This window comes from Andrena cerasifolii, chromosome 10 (genome assembly GCF_050908995.1).
Source record: "Andrena cerasifolii isolate SP2316 chromosome 10, iyAndCera1_principal, whole genome shotgun sequence".
In the NCBI taxonomy this organism is placed as follows: domain Eukaryota; kingdom Metazoa; phylum Arthropoda; class Insecta; order Hymenoptera; family Andrenidae; genus Andrena; species Andrena cerasifolii.
In genome coordinates this window covers 9338014-9362872 of record NC_135127.1, presented here as the reverse complement: position 1 = coordinate 9362872, position 24859 = coordinate 9338014, and the positions used below count along the sequence as shown (strand labels likewise).

General features: G+C 49.3%; 2 protein-coding genes across 3 annotated transcripts in view; both read right to left on the bottom strand.

The window, feature by feature from the left end:
* Window positions 1–2053: 2053 nt before the first annotated feature.
* On the bottom strand, window positions 2054–17043 carry LOC143373790 (putative aminopeptidase W07G4.4). The gene is made up of 8 exons (XM_076821341.1): window positions 16666–17043; window positions 15007–15288; window positions 11909–12017; window positions 8005–8152; window positions 5504–5856; window positions 4531–4809; window positions 3288–3527; window positions 2054–2576 (listed from the first exon to the last, which is right to left on the bottom strand). Exons 1-8 carry the CDS (start codon window positions 16680–16682, stop codon window positions 2112–2114), a joined length of 1893 nt encoding a protein of 630 aa, XP_076677456.1. The 5' UTR covers window positions 16683–17043; the 3' UTR covers window positions 2054–2111.
* Window positions 17044–18118: 1075 nt separating this feature from the next.
* Window positions 18119–24859, bottom strand: part of LOC143374377 (sodium-coupled monocarboxylate transporter 1) — a 32205-nt gene continuing 25464 nt past the window's right edge. For both annotated transcript variants that reach the window (XM_076822499.1, XM_076822500.1), the window contains exons 6-7: window positions 24559–24699; window positions 18119–21301 (exon numbers count right to left, since the gene is read on the bottom strand). In XM_076822499.1, coding sequence (XP_076678614.1) covers window positions 20155–21301; window positions 24559–24699 — 1288 coding nt within the window. In that variant the 3' untranslated portion in view covers window positions 18119–20154. The remainder of the gene's footprint in view (window positions 21302–24558; window positions 24700–24859) is intronic.

Here is a 24859-nt window from a genome sequence, read left to right as displayed (position 1 = left end):
TGATAGCCCGGGATCGAAGGAATTAACTAGTGAATTAACTAGTCCGATAGACGGAGCCGTTGAAAAGGGACGGCAGACACGGGGACGAAGACGGACGCGCTCGTTCGCGTGGAAAGAATGGAAGAATTAGTTTTGGATCGGGCTTTCGATCGTGAGAGAGCAGGCGAGCAGGCAGCGCAAACGGAAGCCTGACTCGTACACGGTAATCTCGGCAAGATACGCCAAACATTTTCTCTTAATTAAGAAAGGACGTGGTCGTAATTAAGTTTCCCTTCCACGTTATTCTACTTGCTCGTTTCAGCCTCCTCGGTGCATTACTCTTCCTCGGTCGCCGTCAAAACACACGAGTCGTTCGATGACTCGCCCGAACGGCACGCCGCTCCATTCAATTAAACAATCCGGGCATCGACGAGGCTCGCAGCGATCAGCCCCCACCCATCTTTATTTCTCGCCTCGATAAAAGAAAAAACAAACTGCAACGGTCGGCGTGTAATTACACCGAGCGTGTACGATGCAGAAGTCGAAGATCCATTCCTAGAAACGGACGGGATCCCTATCGTCCCTCTGGCTCGCGTTTATCACCGCGTTTCTCAGAATCTATCGCGCAGCCCTGGACGCGATAGCGCTATCTCCGGCGTAGCGTTAATTTAGCAATCAGCCGGATAATATTACAATCCTCTGTCCGCCGAGTCGAGGCTTGTAGTCCTTGTCCAGCTATCAGGCTTGGCCGATCGACTTCCTGATAGGCGGGGAGGAGGCCAGCCTTAACAATACCGCCGCGCGTTATCGCGCCGCGAGTGTCCCTCGCGCGCTCGAACCCGCTCACACAAGCGTGCGCCCCGCTCTGTCACGCGGTGATCGACTGTCTGGAAAGTTCGATGATTCCTGTTCCCCGGTGTCAGGTCGCTTAGATTGCATTCCGCAGATAGAACCAGCCAGCTGGAAGGGAACCGTAGGCTCATTGGCATATACCGCGGCGTTGCCCGGTCCCAAAAGGAATGCGCGCGATCTCTGGCTTTTCTTTTTCGAACAGGCGCGTGTTTTCCCTCCGCGATGGCCCGTGAGAATCGACGAGGCCGCGAGCCTCTTGTGGGAACATGTGACTGAGCTGGTCTTCGTCCCTGCTCTGCCTTCAAAGCAGGGGGAGAAACTTGAAAATCACGCGAGTACCTCTTACAGCGATGAACCCTGTAATTAGGCACCTAGGATTTTCAGTAATTTGTCATCCTATTAAGATGCATAAATTAGCTAAGTGGATTATCCTATAGCTGCGCTTTAGGGTCAGGTAGAAATCCTGCTTCTCAGTCGGAGAATTGCCTCTCCTGTTGTACCGCCAGGTAGATGAAAGGCGCCTGGCTTACCCACTGCCAAGGTCCCTTTACCTTCCGACTGTCCGGGCTTCACCTACAGCCAGTTCATTAGCTTCTGCTAGTAACCACTGCAGGTGCCTTCATTATCAAATATTGCTGCAGCAGTTCGAGGCTATTCGAAGCTTTCCATAAGAGCAGAGTCAATCGCGAAGTATCCAAACCTACCCCCTCAGTTCCGCAAGTCAGATCAAGACAGTCTCCATTTCCCTAAAACGGTCGAACAACTCCAGCATATATTTATTTATTAATCAGAAACGGGTTAAAACCCATTATGTAGCAAGGATACATAACATTATGCGTGTTGAATAAAAATAAATCTAAATTATACTTAACAATGGAGAGAAAAATGAAAAAATAGGGGTGAAGAATGAGTAATGAGAAATGAAAATGGAAATGAAGATGAGAATAAAAATGAGAACGAAAATGAAAATAGAAATACATAGAAAATAGAATAGAAGTGAAAAGTGAGGGGTGGAATTAAAAGTGTATACTATAATATTAATTTTAGTTTTGTCGCGTTAACGGATTACCAGCTATTTTGATCGTTGGCTCTTAGCATTCTGTGCAATTTACTCTTTAATACGTCAACAGATCCATGAAAGAAATCAACTGCATCAGCATATAAGTTTGCTTGTTGTAGTAGCCGGTTAATCGGGTCAGAAGATCCATATAGAAAATAAAAACCTCTAAAATCATTATTTACGTCGCTTTATTGCCAGAATCCCATCCAAGAAAGTCTCCTCAGGTACAGGTACCCCTCTGAACATTCGGCAAGCACACGGGGTCCACGACGGAGACCGGTTCACCTTGGCAAGGCGGACACGCCGAAGGTGCACGAGGAGTGGGTGGACAGAGCGGTGGACAGCATGGGTCACAAGGTGCCGGGGCGCATGGAGGGCAAGGAACGCACGGAGGACAGCAAGCACAGGTTCCAGGTGTGCAGGGGAGCTTGATCTCGCAGGGGACGGCGCAAGGTTGGCAGGGTTGGCAGGATTGCAGGCACACTGGCTTGCAGTCCACCTCGCAGACGTACTGCATCTCGAAGGGCAGGTCGTTCCTGACTGTGAGACACTTGCCCTGGATGACGTAGCAGTAGGCCAGCGCCAGGACGGGGTTGCCACTGTAGGGCAGGTGATGTGGCCGCGGCAGGTGGCCGTGTAAGTCGATGTGCGTATATTTTAAGGGTGAACAGCTACAGGCTCCGTGCTGCAATCGATGCGAGAGGAGTGAGAGGAGAGGACGGGTACGCGAGGCTTTAAACGTCATTGCAATGGAGAAGCTTTATAATCTGCCATTAACGACAGTTCGCGGGACTTGAGCTAAGCTGATCGTAGACAAAGAATTCGTCGTTCTTTCGCGGGGGTAGCAACACCGCCGCGTGGAATGCAGTCGAAGGGCAGATGCGACGGAACGCTGGGAGAGGTATTGAGGTGCCACGAGGATCGCGTGAGATAGCGAAATTGATTTCGCTGCAAGATAAATTGAAGGGCATCCCTATCGCTGCACTGGGTCTCGTCGATAGATTAAGATAAAGTTAGGACCGCGGATCGTGCGGGCAGGAAAATGATAGGATCATTCGATATCTAATCCAGGGTTGATGCGGCACCTCCGATAAATTTCAAGAACACTTTCTTGTGTTGCGCCACGCATGGAGAAAGGAAACAGCCATGGAGTCGTCAGCCCAGGAGCCACGAGCCTGCAAAGCTATGACAGAGCACAAATTTCACGTTCACTGGCTGCAACGATTTCTCGAGAACTGGGGCACCTGTTGGTAGATCGGGAAAATCGCCAGCGCTCCTCGCAACGTCCAAGTCACAGTATTTCGTGCGCACTTTTGACCGAGTGCTGTGCTGGAAGCTATCCATCCTTCGCGCGCTAGAAACGAGCTAAACATTACAGTTTGAAGGGATTGCGTACTTTGTCCAGACCGGAAGCCATAATCAGAAAAGCGGATGGACCTTGATGCCCTCTATCCGTCACAGAGCTCAGCTTGTTCAGCGACTGGAGAATGTCATCCCCCTCTGTTAAACCAGTGTGAACCTGAAAGTCCTCTCTGCGTATCCTCGATATCTCGAACGGGTCGCCCATCGTCTCGCCAGACGCTTGGAGTTTCTCTACGTTGCTGACTAAACGCGCGACAGCGTTGTCCATGGCGATCTAAGCACACCGTTCAACGTAAGACATCAATTAGTTGATTAAACCACCTTGGACGACGCACAGTTATAGTCAGTTTTGGCAATTTTTTTTAGGAGGATCGATAAATAAATGGAAAATTCAATATGAACCTGCTATTGTACAACTCTCGACGGAAAAAGCCGTATTTTTTTCGTACACATAGTCGAATAGTAAAGCCGTGATACGCGAAATTTGCCGAACGACGTTTTCCGGGGTGTTTAACCTCGCGGCTATACCGTTTGACCTAGAACAAAAGACCAAAAAGTTTTATTTTCTACATGCCTGAAACTAAAGACGTACATATGGATATCCATGAACATTCATTTGTGTCGAAATGGTGAACATGAGGAGAAAAAGTGCATTTTCGATTTTATCAAATTGTCAATTGCAAAGAATATGTTCAAGATATCGCAAGGTAGGTATGTACTTCTTTAGTTTTTGGCATGTAGAAAATGAAACTTCTTAGTTCTTTGTTCTAGGTCAAACGGTATAGCCGTGAGGTTGAAGACCATGGAAAACGTCACTCGGCAAGATGTTGCAGAACACGGCTCTATCGCTGCCATTTTGTATGAAAGAAAAATAAGACTTTTTCCGTCGAGAGTTATACTCTAACAATTTCACATATAATTTTCCATCTATTTCATTATCTCCCTAAAAAAAATTGCCGAAGATGACTACAACTGTGCGTCGTCCAAGGTGGCTTAACCCCTTAAGAATTCACATGGGACCAGCAAACATATTACTCCTCGTGTCTGCTCAATGCGAACCACACGACTCGATCGCCATTATTTCTAAACTGACCTCGAAGGTCTCGAAAAGCACCTCTCGGAGCACAAGCTATTTCAACCGAAAAGAACTTGATCGAGTTGTATGGTTCGCCCCGTGGTTCCAGACCAATGTGAAGTATCTGCCACGCTGCAGGGCATAGTAGTTGACTTTGATCAAGCAGAGATTAAAGCAGAAACGCGTAGGAACGTGGACCTACCGAGTATCCTCGACCTGCCGTCAGCACCGCGTGGTTGGTGAGCGTCGCGATGGTGAAAATGTGCGGATTAACGGAGCACAGAGCCATCTCTTTGATGTGACAGAGGGCATCGGCCATAGCCAACTGCCCCTCCGCGTCCGTATTCCCGACACGTACCCTCGCCCCGGATTTCGCCGTGATCACCTCGTCGGAAACGTAAGAATTCTCCCCGACGCTGTTCCTCACCACGCACAAAGCCGCCACCGCTTTAACCGTCGGCGGCTGCAGTAAATTCACCACCTGCGGGGACGCGATTTCTCTCTTAGCTCGCCGCAGGGGGAACGGAGGCGATAAACCACGACTCCCGGCCGGGGGTGCACGCGCCGCCACGACTCCATTTGTCTTTCTTTTTGCGCTAACTGACATCGACTACTGTCCCTACAGCTCCGACAACTTATAATCCTAATTCTCCCGCAGTTCATAGATAGGTACCTACGTAATACTTCTCTGACCGCAGCCTGTCACTCCAATCTGCCGCGAATACTTTGCCTTTTCTATCGCAAACAACACGGACAACCGTGTAATTGAATTGTAATAAAGTTCCTCTGGCCAGTCACAAGCTTCGCCCAGATGACACGGGTTAAATTACAGGATTCTATGAACCGTTGCGAAGCTATCGGGGCGCGGAACCGTGGCCGTAATCCCGTTAATCAAATTGACTAGTTAATCGCCGCGGAGTTGAAGCGCTCGATATTAAATCTATAGAGTTATTGTATGCGCTATAACAATAGGTCTCGGTACGCCGCGTGTGTTTGTTCCGCGAATGTGTCACGGCTGGCGGTTTCTCGCCGGTGGGTGCTGCGAATTGAACTAGATCGAGGGACCGCGGAATAAGGGAAACGGGACCAGCGGAGTCGCGAGAGGCTGCCGCGCCTCGAGATGGCATTACGGCATTACTTAACGATGATTTATGACGTCTGTGATATTAAAGCACCTGCATGAATCCAGCACACGCCGCCGCCCCACATTTGTCCCTCGACATACCAAACATTGAACCCTGGATCTTGATGTCGACGCCGCCGGTGTCGTAAGTGACACCCTTTCCCACGAGCATCACCGTCTCCAGGACGCAGGCGGGATTAGGGGGCTCGTAGGTCAGGAAGATGATCCTGCCCGCGTGCCGGGGGATCATTGACGCCGCCCGGTTCACGCACGCGAACAAAGGATACTCCTGGAGCAGAGTGTCCTGGTCGGACACCACCTGCATCGTCACGCTCGAGCCGCAGAACAGCTCCGAGAGGTACTCCTCCACCCTTGGCGGCGCCATTCTTTCGGGGTCCGCACCACCTACGGGCGGATCGATTGAAATTACTCGGGGAAATGGGAGGTCAAGCTCCCCTCGCCGCGAACAACATAAGAAATTGATTCTTACGGGGAACTTAAGGCTGAGCTATTGCTGCCAATGGAAATGCAACGAGGGTTGGCTCGATTGTATCCATAGAGGATTCAAGATTTAGTAGAGTCATTATGGGGATGTAAGACAGTAATATCTTTGTCGGGCCATAGATGAAGTAGAGAATTTACAGCTTCCTGTGCCTTTCGATATAACGTATCGAAATAATGCAAGAGTCTTTCATTATTTACGCAATGTTCCTGGGGCGGAAATTTCTCTCGAACGGAGACCGCGGCGCGGCAAGAGGAATCGCAAAAGCGCATTCAATTGAGAAGCGACCCTGTCGGGAAATAAAAGTGGCGCAACGGGTTCTTCACGCTTCGAAACTTCTCCAATGACCCACGTACTTTCTTCGACGCTTGCCGGACCGCCGCCACCGTACATTCTCTCGTTCCCCGGTAAAATAAGATAAATGATAATGCGATGCTGCCCGGGATGAGATGTAACGAGCCGCGAGATTTCGGATTAAATTTGAATTTACAGGCGCTCCTCTACAAGAAGCTTTTCTCTGTACGACCATTTTCCTGTGTAATTCCATGACCGGTAAATGAGGATAAACCGAATCGCTGGCCAATTATCGTGCACCTCTGACTGAAACGTATTCGCGAAATCTTCAGGTTCGTGCAAAAACTAAAAGGTACGTAGGTAATCCATATTCACTTCGGGCGGAGCGCGCGGCTGACCAAGCGCGGGCTTCTTTCACTTAATGCTCAGCCTTCTAGCATCAGAAACTGTAATTACATATTTCCAACCAACATTGCCGTTCAACATTCTTCACTAACATCCTTCCCTTTCATTCGCTCAAACGAGATTCAAGCAGCCCTATTTCATACTTCAGAAATTCAAGCTGATGATTAATGAATCGCCTCTGGATGGTTTCGCCAAAGCCACACAGTCGGTCAGAGGAGGGGGTGTAATTGCAGAATAGTCGAATTTAACGATGAAGAGCACAGTGTAATCGTTTCCCAAGTCCCCCGGCGTTATGGCTTCGTATTTCGTAAGTGGAGGGAAGTGCATCCACAGTGAAATAAGGAAATGCACGGGACGACAGAGCCCCGGCGGAACGCCGCGGCTGAAACGTATATACACGACTTTTTCTCGCTTAATTAAACGCCCGAGATTCTTGAGAAAATGTGGAAGCGGAGCGACCTGAAAATTTGCGTCCCCCCTTTCCCGCGCGGAACGCGGAGAAATGTCAAACCGTGGCGACGAGAAAAAAGAATTCGGCTGACGGTTTGTGGAAAATCGTCTGTCGTGAGATTATGCGAAACTCGGAATTCTGCCAGTATTTACGGCGAAACGGGAGCTATGCGCGAGGGAGAGCCTTGAAAGGATCCCTTCTAAAATGGAACAACGCGGATGCCCCGAATAGCTGTCGCCACCGAACGAATTCAGCTGGCTCGAATTAATTAATTCGAAGACACGAGTCGGGCTGATTATGCCTGTGTACAAATGGAGGTATTACTTTAAATCGAAAATACTATCTGACTGTTTGATCGGCGTGAAGAGTATCATTCGTTGTTCGCTGACGGGAATTCACCAGCGCGGGCGACTTTTGCAGCCGCCGCGGCGAAGTTTCCGCAGCGAGGAGCGTTCTTGCGCACTTTTCAGCAAGTTTCCGGGAACTTCGCGTCGGAATTGAAACAAATATAAGCGTCGTAAAACATCCCCCCGCCCGGTGAACATCGTCGGGAGGCCGCAAACAGACGAATAACCAGCCAGCTCGAAGACAAACCACTTTTCCAGGGCCGCGTTCGCTGAACTTGTATCGAGACCGTGGCGGTGGGAGGATCGCCTCGATCAAACTTTCGAGTCTCGGGTTAAGGAATGCTCGCAGGACCGTTTCAACAGGAGGCAGAGGCGCGAGGCGTCGGGGATTCACGCTCGACCAGCTGCTAGTGGAGAAGAGCCGACAGCCGCGGGCGATTTTTCTTTCTCCCGTCCTATTTCTCGGAGGGACGTACGCGAAACGGAAGTTGGGGCCATTCTTCGGCGACTACGCTCGATAAAGCAACAGGAATCTCGGACGGGAAAGAACTTACCGATGTCCCTCGCGACGTATCTTCCGCTCTCGAGGGCCGAGGCCAGTTTCACGATACCCTGAAGCTTCTTACTGCAAATCGGACTCCAGACGGCCAGCTGACACGCCTTGTAGCAACGATCCGGGCATATCTCTCGCACCTCCAGCGGCTGGGCAGGCAGAGCGCAAAGATTTAAATTGCGAAAGAAAAACGTAACACTGTGTAACACTTTTGGTAAGCTACAGGCTGTCGAACAATCATACAGATCTCCTTTATTGCTTTCGTCTACTGAATTTGTGTTCCGAAGTACGCCCACATTCTCTGGAACAGCCTGTAACCTTCCTCGGTCCTCCAATTACCATTAGAGGCCCGAGACTCAAATTATGTCCTCCTCTTTGGCGACTGGAGATGAAGGATAGCGCATGATAAACATGGCAGATGCTGCGGAATAAAAGGAAGTGTACGCTTCACCCCGTCTCCCCAATTAGGGGAACAATAACGATGCCTGTTATCGCTGAACAGGAAAATTGATCGTGTATCCGAGACGCGTTAAAAATTGACAGGATTGGGAGCAATGTAGTCCCAAGAGTTCCTGGGAGAAGCATCGCAGGATGTCGAGTTCTTACGCGACACCAGGTCCTCGAGAATATTTTACGAACCCATGGGAGTTAGCTTTTCTAGCGTAAAACATAGGCCAAGCTCTAGCCGAGTTTCTAGAGCAGCTTCTTAGCGGCTTTGTTGGCTGGCTGTACAGCAAATATTAAAGCGAATGATCCTCTTACTGGATCGCAGCTTCATAAGCGACGAGCTAAACCACCCGTCGACTATGCGTGCTTTATTCGACAGACTCTCTTTGAATTAATACCCCCAGTACTCCACACTTCCCATCGAAAGACTCTCCGTTTCCACCCCCAATGTTCCTGTTGAAAGCGCCGAGCACGCGTTGCCGTTTAAGTCTGAATTTTCCACCGCGTTCCTCGATCCTTCCCGTTTTTTTTTTCGGGGGCGAGAGAAAGTTTCGGGCATCAAAGAATCCCTCGTTTCTCGATTTCGCAGGCCTTCGTTATCCGAGCGCCGGGCATAGTTCCGCGTTAATGTATTCGCTGCTCGTATCGGAGCTGCCTTGTATATAGATACACGCCGCCTCCGATAGCTATTATTTCGAAGTAGGTGAATAGTTCAGAGCTGTATATAGGCGGAGGTATCGCATTGAGAGCCCGCCGAGTACTGGGCAACGTTTTGTAGCAGTTTAGCGGGTAATGCGGGGCGAGCTAATAAGAGTCTCGAATGATTTTCGTCCTTCAGTCGAGCTACTGTAGAAGAAATCATTAAGGAAGTTGCTGCAACCCGAGGGATACTGAGTCGGTGCCCTTCTCTTGGTCTACTTCCTCCAATTCCACTGGCGTCCTTCTTAAACGGATCAGCGAGTATTCGAAATCTTGAAGAGCGCCTAATCTCACGGCGCGCTCCGAGCAACCCAAAATTATCCACCCTTCTTTTCACGTTCCAAAGAAGAGGGGAAGAGCGTCGCGAAACAGAACGAAACAAAGGTAGACGGTGGAAAGAGGTAATGCGAAAGAAAAAGGAGGGCACAGCGTTGCAGAAAGATGGGGGGGACAGGGGGTGGAGAGCTGAAGGGTGGAGAGGGAGCGAAAGCGAGGAGAGAAAGAGGCTGGTGGAGGAAACGGAAGCTGAGTCGGGACGGAAGAGGCGAAACGAAGAGGCGACGTTCACAACGGCGTTCCGATTACGCGGCGTCGGAATTCCGAGGGCGTCTTCCGGTATTTGGAAAACGATGCCCTGTATTCGCGAGACCCGCCGTAGGAGGCGGGCGGGCGGAGGGGCGGCTGAACGGCGGAGGAAGTGCGGGCTGACGAAAGAAGGAACGAGCTCGATGTCGATGGTTCAGACACAGAGCAGGGTCCTCGAGTATTTCGCTAATTAGGTCGCTCCGACGGCCGTCAGGATTTAGGAACGCGAGGCATCCGCTACTCTTGGCAAGACGGAACGCCACCCTGCCACCCCCATCCTCCTTCTGCTCCCGATGCTGTTCATCGTGGAAAAGGCACGCGCTCCTTCCTCCCTTCATCCCCCTCCGTGCATCGAAGGGGTCTTAAAGTTACAGCCCCGAAGCACGCGGAGACGAGCTCCGTCTCGAAGATAAGGGATGAAAGTCTTGGGGAATGTGCCATGGACCGGGCTGGTGCATCGAGAACGTTAACTGGCGCCGGTGCCTAGCTTATTGAGGAATCGCTCATCTTCCTGGGAGGGGATCGCGCGATGCTCTCCTGCGGGCGGCGTTTTGATCTCGTTATTAACTGTGGTCGATGTAGAATTCAATCGGGGCGAGGTATCTACTTTGGGGCCAGACTCGTGGAGTAATGTCCGCGGAGTGCGCGAAAGGGATTGCTCAAGAATTCGTCGATTATCGAGAACTATAGCTTCGGTACATTATGAGTTGAATATCGAGGAGCATGCGGTGGGTAATAAGTGTTCAAATTTTTATGTGTTATTACGAATTTCGCGAGTCTCGTTTTTTATCAAGCGCCGTTACTTCAGAGGCAATCTGTCCTGCAGGGTATTCCACTGACGATTCCAATTGTCAGGTCACTTCTGGTATCGTCCGCGTCAAATCAAACCGTTTAGGGCGCAGCTGCGAAGACGACGATGAACAATGGCCGCGCGCAATTGGCCAGGTCTCCGCTCGTAAGACACACTTATCCATCAGCCGCAGGTTGCGTGGGCGCTGCCGCTGACAGGTGTTGTTTAATAGCTCTGTTGACCGCGTGTTTGCGCTGCTGATACCTGTCACGCGCCGCTGTTTACTCAAAATGTCGTCGAACCCAAACGCTTTGTATTTTATACGCCGTGACACTTGATATTCGTCGCGAAATTATCTAGACCGGCGTACACCGAGATCTCGAGTAGGAAAGAAGAGAGTAAAATTCTTGGGGAGGAAGGAATGAAGTAAATCTAATTTAATATTACAGCGACCGAACTGGTGCGTGGGCCATCTGCTCCGCGGAGAATGAAACTTTCAAGATTCGTACAGGGTGGAGCATAACAAGTGGTCCTGTGTTTCCTCTGGAATCAACGAATATATCGAAGATACAGTTAAATCAATTTAATTCAATCAACCAATTCCTCGCACGTCCCAGTAGTTTCGAAAATACTGCCACATCTCACGTGCCTTGTCCTTTAGGATAGGAGCGGGACAGAAGCCGAGCTTTTCTGGCTTAATGTCCGCGTGTTAATTAACGTCGATCATCGAGGGGATAACGAAGTGTATCCGTAGCGATGGAACAGGGTCGATCGTTTATCCTGCGACTAACTGAGCAGCTTGACCAAGAGTTTGCCAAGTATTATCGTTTCATGTAATGGGGTGACTCCGTGCGCACACCCGCGTCATTAGTTATGGATTAAGATGCCGGGGGCGATTTCGGTCCGGCCACCGCCGGCTCGCAGGATTTAGGTCGATTTAGCGAACCCGGACGAGTCGATCGGGCAATCAGACCCGGCCGTGCCGAAACACCGGGCCAGGCCTGAATTCCTTTCAAACACTGCCAACGGGGCTTCCTATTCTGCGAACGTAGCCGGCCCCTCTGTTACCGTTGTCTCTGTTTGATTGGTTTAAATGGCGCTTCAGCGGCCACAATTTCACCGACTATCTGGGGAACGCTTTAACCAGCCGTGTTGCCTACAATTGAGCGGCGCGCGTTTATCAGCGACGTTGACGTTACTCATCTTCGGCTGCACCGCACTCCGAGGGCGTTCGATCCGTGTAGGGTGTCTTCGATTTTCCCCCGTTTTTTAATTTGCATCGACGCTGCTCCCACGTTTAAGGTAAATTTGAGAAACGGGGACCCTTTGGGATATTGTAAGCGACTGTGTCGTTTTATTAACAAGGTGAAAATTTGATACTCACGACGTAGAGGCCTTCCAGAGCGCCGAGAAGCGTGACAAGTTCGACGTTTTCGAAGCGGATGTCCGGCAGGAGAGCGAGCATGGGACATCTGACGCCAGCCTTCAGTGCCCTGTTCATGGAGATAACGTTAGTGATTGACGGATTTGCGCGTGGGTGATTATTAGAATCGAGCACAATACGTGATTCGCGGGCAGGGAAATTCGAGCATCCTCTGAAGGAGAGGAAAAAATACGGTACATCAATGTCAGCCTACGCGAAATGAGAAAGTTACGATCAATCTCAATATCCATCAATTTGCGAGCAGAATCAGACCATTTCACCGGAACCGACACCGGCTAATGTCACGCATTTCCAAAATACAATTTCCACGTTTAGGCGATATTGCAGCCAGTTTCATCGAAAGCTTGGTTCGAGTACTGACTGCGCGCCGACTTTGATGCTTTTAATAGTCGAAACCTGAGCCTGGAGACTCTCTGTCTTCAAAAAACAAATATAGCAAAAGAAGGAGCGCGAACCACAACGATTGGGATCTATCCAAAGCGGGATATGGGAAGCTTTTCAAGCGAGAGGCAAACGAAACGACATCGAATGCCTGGTCTTTCATTCTACACCGAAAACATCGCGAACAGATTTCGAAATACAGTTACTTCCCCTGTGCCGTCTCCCCCGGGCGAATAAACGAAAATCGAGTGGAGATTTCATCGTTTCACCTCGCTGGGAGACAGAGCACGGAATCAAAAGTTCGCGACCAATTTCGGGGGCGAAGTGACGGGCATCGCGCAGCCACGGAAAGTTATTCCTTCCTCTTCATTTCGTCCACGGTATTGCGGCTGTCGTGCCGGCGAGTGTCGCCAACGTATGCGCGGAATCCTTCGGGGGTAAGATCACGACAGCACAGCAACACGATCCTCGCGAGGATACCCCTCGCTGTTCGCGGAATTTCATTTTTCAACCGAATTCCCAGGGAATCGGACACGCGGCTTGCACGGGAATTCCTCTTCTCCCGTTTGCTGGCCCAGTGACGAAACAGAGGAGGACGGCGAAGGATGCTTTTCTTGTTCGCGACGCGTGATTAATGGAAATCGAATGCTCTTGATCGTGGGTGCTTTTTCCCTGCTCAATCCTTGTCCCTGTTCTTCTTCCCTGCATTTTTGTTCCCATCGGTCCGTTCCAAATTTATTATCAGGGTCTCTCGAGTCAACCTTGCCCCTCCCGCAACGATTATAAATACACATGGCCTCTATGAATCATTCAGCCGCTCTCTTACAATGCCCAGTACTTTCCTGGTTCGAGGTTAACTATTCCACTGCATGTTCGTATAAATATTGAACGGGCAACGAGGAACCACCGAATCTGGCCCTCCAGCCACCCTCAAGGAAACGTATCTACAAACTACTCGCGGGAGAACAAGGGCTACGCGATACTCTTAAGTCAATGGTGCGGTGAATATCAGCCGTGCGTTGAAACTGGATGTAGCTGGACGCTGTTCTGACGAATTAAAGCTCCCTTCCGCCAGCTGGAATCGCGTAATCCGAAAACTCACGCGGCTCGTTAGCCGTCGGTTTGTTGTTGAATTCAGTTATCAAGCCTCGGTTTGCAGAACGATGCTCGCCCTTTTCCGTGAAAGCAAACATTTTGCCACGATCCCTCGCCATCGCCCTCGGATACGGGGAACTTAACCGCGTTATCCAGCCGGCAGAATCTCCTTCGTTATTCGACAAACAAGTAATCCGTGACCGTGTAATGACCCCTCGTGCAACGGCCCCCTCCACGGCGTGTGCGCCAATTAATAAGCAATTACTGGCGAATTATCCCCGACTAATCTGCCGGCTGTCAGTTTTTGTTCGAAATACAGCAGCGAGTTGTGGGATCGATGAGAGCGCCGATTAGCGATTAATTATTAAGAGAGACCTGGGTAATGATTAATTACTGCTGGGCAGCGTGCAGGGCACATTTGATCTGCGACCGGCTACCAGGGGTGATTCAAACACAGTGCTCAAATATAGGAAATTATGGGAGGAAAAATGAAATGAGCTTGCAGAAGAGACAAGTGGGTCTGGAAGAGAATTAATTGAGGAGGAATCCTATTCTTTGCGCTAGAAACATAGCGAAACTTGGGATTTTTTTTTTAAGAAACCAGCGTTTCAATTCATCTGAAATTTGGACCATGTTTTGATGCATCTTTGAAGAAGCTGCAGGTTTTTTTTTATTAATTTCTAACCATAAATATTGTAGTTATACATAATCGACCATCACGCCGCGCAAAATTCATCGTCCGTTGGTGTGCATGATATTTATCTACCAGTTAATCTGAAACAGCAAAATGATACGGCGTTTTATTTTATACATATGTAGCTTGAAATTGATGAACCAGCAAAAAACAAAAAAATTTATCGAGCAGTGTGGAGAGTTTTCAAACTCAAAGGTCTGAACCTTTCATTTTTACTATCCAATTTTGCGACAATTGTCTTGCGTAACAAAAGAAGTATAGAAATTAGCGGTATTCTGGTTCATCAAAGTCAATCTACATATGTACAAAGTAAAACGCTGTTTCATTTTTCTGTTTCAGATTACCTGGAAGGTAAATATCATGCACAACAGCGGACGACGAGTTTTTCGCGGCGTGACGCATAACTCCTACGTTTATTATTAAAAATGAATATTAAAAAAACAGTAATTTCTCCAAGGATGCATAAAAACATGGGCCAAATTACAGATAAATCAAAATACTAGGTTCTTCAAAAAAAAATCCTAAATTTTGCTATATTTTTAGCACATTAAATTAGCATTCCCCTTTAATTTTACACACATGTGGGCTTCCACAGGTTTAATATCATTGTCGTCTTAATCCTTTAAATGACACGGAGGATGAAGGAAAATATTTGAACGTCGGTAAGATAAGAATATGATTGTGTTTGCGAAGCCAGATATCGTAAGACGTTTGTAAATTTGGCGAGAGAGCATATCATGCTACTGATGATTGCGTGAGAGTTTTTTAACAGCTTTAGAGGAATCAGAGACGAGTGGAGAGTTATACATCGTGCACGAGTCTTCTTTCGTGCATACTTATTAATATATCAATCTATTGTTCGATTTACCTTTGTATGCCCTTGGTGGCCGCCTCGGCGAAGCTCCGCACGTCGTGGTAATCCATGTTAAGCGGCCCGGTTGGACTGTAAATGAGCCTTTTCGCGGGCAAATTGATGGGCAAAACCGCGCCGATCACGCCCAGGGCGGAATCGATCTGGGCAGCGCTGTATAGCACCGTTTTGAAGGGTTCCGGTTCGTCGAAGCCCGGAGCGCAGCCCGACACCAGGATTATGCCATCGTAGTCGCAGCTGCATATATTCACCTCGATTTTCAGCTGACAAGGCATCCATCTGGAATGAGACCCAAACTGCGTTAGTCTAGCCGTCTGATAATTGTCGCCCCTGGCCGCTGCGAATTATTATTCGGTGGCTGACCGATTGACACTGACGTTCAACATAAATTTTTAAGTCAGTTCCTTCGTTGAGGTGATCGAGTATTTGGCGGTGACTGCTAGGGGGTTGCAAATTCAAAATCAAAGCGCAAGGGTGGAGTACATTACGGGGTAGCTGGAAGTAATTCCACTCGGTAGATGGGTTCTTTTATTCTACGAAGCTGAGAGTCTCGTTCGTGATCGACGAACTGAGACACAGACGTCAGAAATGCAGGGCGAAAAGGTTGAACGTCTCCATCGTCATGTATGAGGACGCGTTTGCACAGAAGGACGCCCCTCGGGTGCGAGGCTACTTCGTGGCTCGTGAAAATATCCCAGGGAAACTTTCTTTCAACGTCGAGGACGCGTTTAACAGCGCCTCGCGGGATTCGTTCCACTGGAATCCTTTTAAAAAGCGGCTGAGCGTTTTCGCGAAATTTTCCCGATGTAATTCTCGGGGAAGCGCCGTTTCCGATTTCTTTCGCCCAAAGTTTCGGCCGATTAAAGGGGGAAATTGAGATTGCTCTTTGCGGTGGGTCGTCGAAAAACAATCTGGAGCTCGGTTCCTTCTTTCCGCGAGAGGGTAGCCAGTTGTTCGGGGTGGAACGCGGAGCGTCGATGCTCCGAAAGTTTCGCTGGGGAACGGGAGGAAGAAAATGGGGACCGCGAGATATTTGTAAAAACCGCACGACTCGAAACGCGGCTTATGGTAAATCCGGGGGACATTCAACAGCAGCTACTCAGGAAATACGCGGGATTTATGTTCCAAGAGGTTCGTATCTGATCGCCGAAGTTCGGAGAAGGATATCGCTTTGAACGCCGACGTTGATGGTTCCATCGACTTCTACCTTCCAGCTTTTAACTCGAATCGGTTGCGGTTAATACTCCACCGAAGAACGGGGAGATTCCTCGCGGCTTCCTTCGCGAAGTTTCTGCCGTCGCAATTACAGTAAAGGTCCAATTTAAAGAATTTCAAGGGAGGCTTAAAATTTTGCTGAAAATGGTTGGAAAGTTTCATTCGAACATTAACAGCTTCTATTGGACGTTCCCAAAATACGAGGAGGATCCTTTAGTCGCTCCTACTTCCCTGATGTCTCAGTTGCAACTGAAGTGACTAAATTGCCCACCTCGGGGTTGACGAAACCTAAGTCCAAACATCGCTGCATCACGTGCTAATTGTAAAATATGTCCACTTCCAATTCGAGTGCCCAATAAATCATGGCAAAGATTTCTCACAGAGCCCTGACCAACGTACAACGTTCACATGGGCATTCATTCACGTTTGCCACACGTTTACCTCGATTCCACCGTCATGATGAGCCACACTGTGTCACCGACGTCGTGTCAGTCTCGTATCTGCTCTCTCGAGATCGGCCTCTCGTTCCCCCTGCTCTGGAGCACGCTTTGAGTTCGCGATTCGACTCCGCGTCCCCGTCGATCGTGATCGGGAAATCGTGGGAAGCGAGACGGCGATCCTTCACGTCGAGGGGAGACACCGAAACCACTCGGACTCGGGCGGAGGAGAAAAGAGCAGCGACGAATCGATGCTCGCCCTTCGCTACGTGCTTCAGGCTGGATCGATCTCCGCTGCTCAGATCCGTTGTTCTTCGCTTTCAGGCTGGTGAATATCTGGCGATCAGTTGCTTTCAGAGGTCACCACTTCACTGACAACGCTCAGGATCAGGGCCGGCGGAAGCCATTATGCAAGTTATGCGCCGCATAAGGGCGCCAGCCGAAGGGGGCGCTAAAAAAGTATACCTCGCACTTAGTAATAAAGGAATCCAACTCCCACTTAAACAAACTGTAAATGTAATTATTCTTTTTATTGTACCTCCTAAGGACAAAATATATTAAACAGAAAACAAGTGCAAAAATTTGGGAGCGCCAAACATTTTTTTGCATAAGGGCGCCAACCATCCTCGCGCCGGCCCTGCTGAAGATTACAGGTTTCGTTGATAGCTGACCTTTAAATGGTAACAGCGCTGCCAGTGCTCACCTGTTCGGCGATCATGTCAACAGGTGACTAAATCTTTATGTACTTTTCATTTATCAATATTGCTTTATGTGTTTCTTTTATTATATTATTTGTATTAAAATTCTGTGTTTTTTCTTTCTTTAATCTATGTTCTTTTGATTAGTTTCCCGAAGCCATCTTGCAGTATTATGCATGCAGTGGCCTCGATTTATTACGTGCTTAAGTGAAAGATTCCAACAGTGCAATAACGTGGTTAAATTCCAAGTGCCCAACAAGTTCCCGGGCGATTCTGACGAATGGCTGGTTTCCAGGAGTTTCGACGTCGACCTTCCGATAAACCGCATCGGATTCGATACCTGAATCGCGACAGTGAATTTACAAGTTCCAATTTATCGAGAGCATTGCGGGCAATAGATCCGCGGTGGCGAACTTTTGGTCAACTTCGGCTATGTTTATCCAATTTACTGGCCACTGGATTCGATCTGTATTTGCGTTGATTAACCCTACAGATAGGTCTCTGTTGATTTTTAATCATTGCCTCATTTTCGAAGGAATTCGATCGACCGGATTTCTGTTACGTGGCAAGAAATGAATATTGAAGGGGCTCGAACCGTGAGAACGGGTGTTAATGTTATCTAATCCTTCAATGAAGACGATCAATAGCAACGGTTCGAGTGCAATTACACACCAGGAAATTCGAGTGTCCAATCTTCGATCGATCGGTGAACGTCTCGTGATAAGGAGAAGGAGAACTCTGCATTCTTGAACGCAACACTTACAAAACGATATATATTTGTATGCAAAGAGAAACAAAATAAATATTCACAGTATTCCATACAGATCTTTCGTAGTCTACATCAGCAACGTCGCTACTCCCTATCGTTATCAAAATAATACCTAATCTACGATGTATAAAACTGACTAATATCGTAAAAACTGCAAGGCACACGCATAGAGTTCCTCGCAGCGCTCTATCATCTCGCAATTCCACGCACGTCCCGCACAATGGACGCGTGAACATCCACCCTCCTCCTCGCGATCCTATCACGATTCAATACTTTAGTTACACGCTAACGTAGGGGCGGTGGAGGGCACCGTGTCCCACGGAGAATATTTATCAAACATTTCGTTTCCCCCGCCGTTAAGTAAGTTCAAATGTTAATGTTTAATTTACACTACTTAGTCTTTCAAAGGCAGATGACAAATCTCCTTGAAAAAAAGAATCACACGCAACGCAGAAGGTTCCCCGATTCAATCCCGAAAACCGACACCGATGTCCCAGCATTTAGTTCCTCTTCTATCGTCTTTCGAACAGAGAGTTAAAAAGTAATTTGGCACATAGTCCCTCTGTTTAAACCCCCTCCCCCGCAGAGTCCCTCGGAGGAACCCCGGTAATCCCGCGCCCGACTTTAAATAATGAGTATTTCACGCGCGTGCACGTATGACGTGCAGCGGCCGTATGGCAGATCTGCGAATAAAAACAAAGGGATCGCAAATGTCAATGAAGTTTCGCCAACTCGAAACGACGTCGCCTTAAGTGTTCCGCGCACGAAGTTGAAGCGATCGAAAGGGGGCCGTCGAGCAACCCCCGAATACTCGGGGAAGGAGGAAAGGAAACGAAAGGTGAAATCGAGTCAGCGGTAGTTGCAGCGTAGCACTTCCCCGTGCACCAATAAATGCCACCGTTTGTACTCTGCCGCTACCGGTATACTGGCTCGGGAAGATCCTGGGAAATTGAGTGACGAGGAGAGTGCACGGGGCACGACCTACCGATTTGGATCCATAATCATAGAGCCAGTCGAAACGTAGACGAAACTAGGAAGCAGAACTCACTTTCACGTGACATTTTCAGCGGGCCACTTTGCCTCGTGTTGCGTCGACTATGTGTAAAGCTCGAGCCAAATCGGTGATTCGTGCATCGCGCACTCCCCTCGCGAGTCCAGGGCGAGGTCCTTGGACTCTTCGAAACGAGACGCGCGAATGTATCCTTCCTGGAATCAACTTACCGCGATCACTCTCATTAAGTATACGCGTGTGTATTCGTTCTACCGTCGTATGCACGTGCATGTCATTCATCGAGCGGCTCCACGAAGCCTGTCTTTGTACTAGTGTCTACCCTGTGACGTCGTGCTCGAACGTTTCGAGAGGAATACTCTTAAATCTGAGATCACCCGCAACAGGTTCGTGACAAACGATCTCTCCCACGAATGATTCTGTAGCCGACGATCCTCGAATAACAAGGAGCACAAAAAATCATGCCCAATGTCTAATAGCTTGAGTCGAAAGAACGTGCCACCTTTCTGTCTAATTAATAAAAGGTAAGTTCGCGATCAGTGTCATTGGAGATCGCGCAACTACAGCATCGTGCCTGAAAGAATCCTGTGTCAGTCGTAACATTTATTCCTTTAAAACAAACACTTTCATTCTGCAACACTCTCCCGCTGATCAAGACCCAAGTACCACCCACTACAAATATACAGATTCGTAAGTCCATATATCTATCGCTCAGCTACATCTACAGGGTGATTCCACAGTACGACGCCCAGTATCATACATCATCCCAGAACGATACAATGAAACAGAGGAAATAAAAAAAAAGGGTATCCCTGTTTCCGTTCTTCCGGCAAGCTGTACTTACAATCCTCACGTGCCAAGTCCTCCCGCGGACCCGTGAATTAACAAGTGCAACCGATAAAGTTCGCCGACCATATGAAACTACGAGATGGAAAGGAATAGGGGAGAATACCTAGATCACGGTCTTCGAGCACGATCGTGGACGCATTCGCGAATCAGCAACGACCGACGCCTGCCTCACAGCCTGGTGCCTTTGCTGACCTCGTTGGTCACGTTAAGCGAGACGCTCTTAAGTGCATTGAGCTTCCCGATGTAACCGTTGTCGATGTGAAGCTTCCCATTCTCATCGACGATCCCCTGGAGGGTGGCAGTCTTTTCCGCGCCATTCGCGATCGAGGTCACCGAGGAGGAGGAGGTCGCGTTCGCCGTGTTCTGCTCGTTCTGGAGGCGCGTGCTGCTCGCGTACAGTCTCCGCCTGCCTGGGAAGTATCTCGACATCTTCAGCGCCAGCGGGTGCAGCAGGTGCGCCTCGTACATGTCCTCCTCCGGATCGGCGGTGATCAGGCTGACGAGGATGCCCACGATCACCGTCGACATGCTGCCTATGAGGGCGTAGTACATGTACGTGATGCTGTAGAGGTACTCGATGGGCCCCATGGCCGGCGCCACGCTGGTCGCGTTGATGGCTGCGCTCGTCAACGGCTGATAGACCGTGCTGTTCGGTACGGAGAAGAACGCGTTGCCCGGCTGGGTGATCCACGGCGAGAACGTGTCGTTCTGACAGTTCTCAGTGGACAGGGGTAGAGTCTCCACGTTGTTGCTCAATGTCAGATGGCCGAACATGATCCACAAGGTGGTGATGTGGCTGAAGACCATCCCAGCCGCGGCGCCTTTCCAGTTCGCGCACGGTACCAGCATTGCCAATAGGAAGACCCCCAGCAGGGGGCCCGAGGTGGCCGACGTCATCAACATCGACGACTCGATCACTCCCGACAGCATCGCCACGAGAAAGCTCACGCCCACTATCAGCACGCCGTAGATAACGCTGATCCCCTTGATGAACCGTAGCTGTTGGTTATCTTTCAGGTCCTTCAGAGCGGGTATCTGGCCGAGGAAGTCCTCGAACGTGACCGTGGCCAGGGAGTTGAGGTTCGAGACCGCCAGCGTGAGCGCGCTGTTGAACAACGTGGCCATCACCAGGCCCAGCAGGCCGGGGAAGTTCAGGAACTTGTCCTCCACGTAGAAAGGCACGATCTCGTCGAACTTGGAGATGTAGCCAAGGGTCAGAGGATCGCAGTCCGCGTAGCTGGCGAAGATAACCATACCCACCACCCAGGACAGCGAGAACAGGACCAACATTATCGGCATGTTGGCCATCATTGTCCTGAAAGGAACATAATTTCACATGTCAGTAGGCAGCTTCGATAGAAGAATCGAGAGAACGAGTGCCCGATAGCTCCTCCACCACCTTCCACTTCGATATATACTTCACACCCTCGCCGTCCGATCGTTATTTACGTTAGTGTTACAAATGGAAGAAACCCAAACCCTCGGGAATGGATGTTAGGAACGCGAACCCTATGTCGCTCTCGCATGGCCGAGCCGACACTGTTGACCTTAGCCGAGTATCTACCACTAAAAGTTTGGCGACGCGCCATTTAACCCCGACCCCTCCGTCGCGACCAAGGACTCATTGATTATGTGGTAACTTGACTTGCACACGGAATCTCGCGAACCTGGAGGCACTCGAGGATTCTACCCGCGAACACCTCGTCGATGTGCAGAAAGGCAAGACTACGCTTCAGGACAAGAGAGAACCTCGCGTTATCAATAGAGTTCCCCATCGATTAATCGAGTGGCTATGGTTTCCAGATCGTAATGTAAACCGGGGGTGGCATGCACGAGGGTACAGAGCTTCGTTTTCCATTCGCAGGATCGTTCTCTGGAACGCACGGCGACTTGACCCGCGTTTCCATTCCTTTCCTCACGTTTGCGCGATAAAAATTTTATCTGAAAACACTTGAGCTGGCGAAACGGGTTTGGAATCCGCGCGATAGCGTCGCGAAACGACGACAAAACCGCGGTTGCTTGCATCAGCGAAGCGTGGCGGAACTTAACGCGCCGCTTTTATTTTTCTCTGCCAAAGGCGCCAGGTTTTTGTTGCGGCGTGCCGCGATTATATTCCAATAAACATCGATTTTGGACGCGGGTGTCATTCGTGACGTCCCTCGGATTTACAGCGTAATAAAGACCTATCGTCTAACCGTCGATCCGCTCGCTGCATTATTCGGAACTCGCGCACTCCAGCGACAATAGCAGCGACGCTACTGTATCGAGCTTTCTCGCGCGAGCTCGACGGAGTTGCGATTTTTTTTCACACCCGCGTGCGCATTTTCCGAGCCGCTGGATTCGTATACGCTTCCCTCCTTTCGACTCTTCTCGCTTTAGGGCCCATTGTGCGCCTCTCAGGAAGGAACCTCGTGAATTATTTTCGACGCGAACGCGTAGAGGGTGTCCTATTTCATCGCGAGTGTTAGACGATGAAAAACGAGCGGCGCAGCTTCGTTACCGCGACGTTGAATGAAAATGGACATTAAATTGGCCTTTTCAGAATAATTTAACCCTTTGACGCTTCTGCGGAGCGTGCACGAAGGACTGACGCCCGTAGTCGGTGATCTCATTCGATGTTACACGACACCGCGAGGAGTGATTTCAGCTTCCGTTGTCTAAACGACGCGACGCCGCGTTAACGATTTTCAACGTACCCGAAATGACGAGCGAGGGCACTACGCCGTCAGCCGAGAGCGCATTAGCAAAGTTCCGAGCACGCGACAGTGAAAGATGATAGTCGTCAGGTAGCTCGCTTGCATCTTATTTCCGATACAGGACATTAGACGGAGCGATCGATGGGCGTGGGATCGAGAAACGATCGGCGCGAGGGACGTTGTTTGTCCCGTGATTCCGGTAATCGAAGGGGAAAAGCGGATTAAGCGGACCGATTACTGGCCAATCAAAAAGATGAAAATAACGGCCAGATAAGTGTCAGAATTTGCATAATTTAATGCCGAGTGAGCAGCTATCACGGCCCGTCACGCAACGCATGCCGTTGGATCATAATAATAACGGATAAGATAATAGGCTACATGCAAAAATTGCGCGTTTCACGACAGCGTGACGATGACTCACTCGCCCGAGGAGTTCCTCTCTCCCAGCACGATTGACCTCTTAATTGAAACGTTGCCCGTCGACCGCTCGAGTCACGCGCTGCGATTCACCCTTCCACGGAGAACGCAAGAGGAGAAAAGTGGGAGAAATCAAACACGAAGTAGAAAAGAAGGGAGTCCGAATTTCCTTTGGCCCACCCCAGGAAGGATTTCATCCTGTCGTCTAGCTCGAGGGGAAACAGTCGATTCCGTGTACAAGACGACTAAGTGATCGGCAAACTTTCGACGCGCACCCTCGACGCCTCGTTTCCGGGGCAACAACTCGAATTCTCATTCTGACGGCGGCGGGACACTCGAGAATGCGACACGCGTCCTCTTCACGGTCCGCGGGATGTCTATCCGGGCTATTTTCTTTATCCTCGCGGCGGGGGCCAGTTAAAGATTGGCCAAACAGAGGGGAAGCGATCGGGGTTCGTTGGGAAATCGGGGCGAAACGATGGTTCACGATTACGTTTGATCGACGAATCGGGGTGTTTCCATAGTAGTTCCGTTGGCGGATAACCGTTTCCAGACGGAAGGTTTTTTGCACGCCTCGGTGTTAATAGTGGCACGTTGTACCGCGTTGGTTTATCTAAGTCATTACGTATACCACGAGTGCTTCGAAGTCCTAGGAGTCATCCTTAAATTACGTAAAGCTTTTTGGGGGGAATTGTCGCGAATTTCTTACGTTTTCTTACAAGAGGGGAGTCAGGTAACGTCTTACGTAATATTGTTTAACCTAATTTTAAATAAATACAAATTCTATCATTAATGTTCCAGAACAGTAGTTTTAGTTTAAATTTCCCGAAACCGAGTTAAATGAATTATGTAAACCTTTAAAAGAATTTTAATAACTGGAGAAATTAAGTGTAAAAAATATTACGTAAGAAGGAAATCTTAGGAATTCTTATACTGCGGGAGGGAGGGGGTACGAATTCGCCAAAATGACCCTTAAGTAATTTAAGGACGGCCCCCTACCTACCAGGGGAACTCAGGTTGCTGAGAGACTTCAGTATTCACGCGTGCCCTGGGAGCGTGAAATTTCAGGAGAAATTTCAGACGGAATCGGCGTAGATTTCTGATAAATCTTTCTCTCCTAGTTCTTTCGCGGAATTTTTAGTGATACCGCTAATTTTTGTTTTTATTGTTTTCCTGTGTTTAAACAGGCGGTTTCAAGCTTATAGTTTTTTCATTTTTCCTTCCTTTTCTCCTTCGCGTCCCAGCAGCAAGTGGCGCACCGAGTGAAAAAAGATGGTCCCAGTCCGGTCACCCATCTTTCCCCAGTACACCACCCCGTGATCCTTAACTTCGGTGATCTAACGAGAACCGATGTTTCCACCACGACCACCGCCGCTGGTGATATCGCTAACACTCGCTGCTCTTAGAAACCACCATAACGATCGGCGACGAAGGGATATTCAGTCGAATTGGTACTCACTTAACGACTTTGCGCTGACTAGTCATGCTGCAGTATCTCTGCACGAAGTTCTGCTGGCAGCCGAATATAGATAGACTCATGAAGAGCTGACCCAGAGTCGCGGACAGGGTTGTCACGCGAATGGTCGGGTCCATGTTCATGCTGAAAGGAGAGAAGGCTTTAATTAATCGAGGGTATTTAAGAAAATTTAAAAATGTCCTATGCAGGTGCCTGAAAGAGGGACAGGGGAGAGAAATGGCACTTCTTTATCCGTTCGAGAAGTTTCGCGGGGAAAGGTAGACTCAGGCTAATCCGCAGGTAA

Coding starts and splice junctions, on each gene's coding strand:
- LOC143373790 (XM_076821341.1), bottom strand. Junction 8,153..11,908: donor CTCTGGAAGGCCTCTACGTC/GTGAGTATCAAA, acceptor CTGCCTGCCCAG/CCGCTGGAGGTGCGAGAGAT. Junction 5,857..8,004: donor ATACGTCGCGAGGGACATCG/GTAAGTTCTTTC, acceptor ATCCGCCCGTAG/GTGGTGCGGACCCCGAAAGA.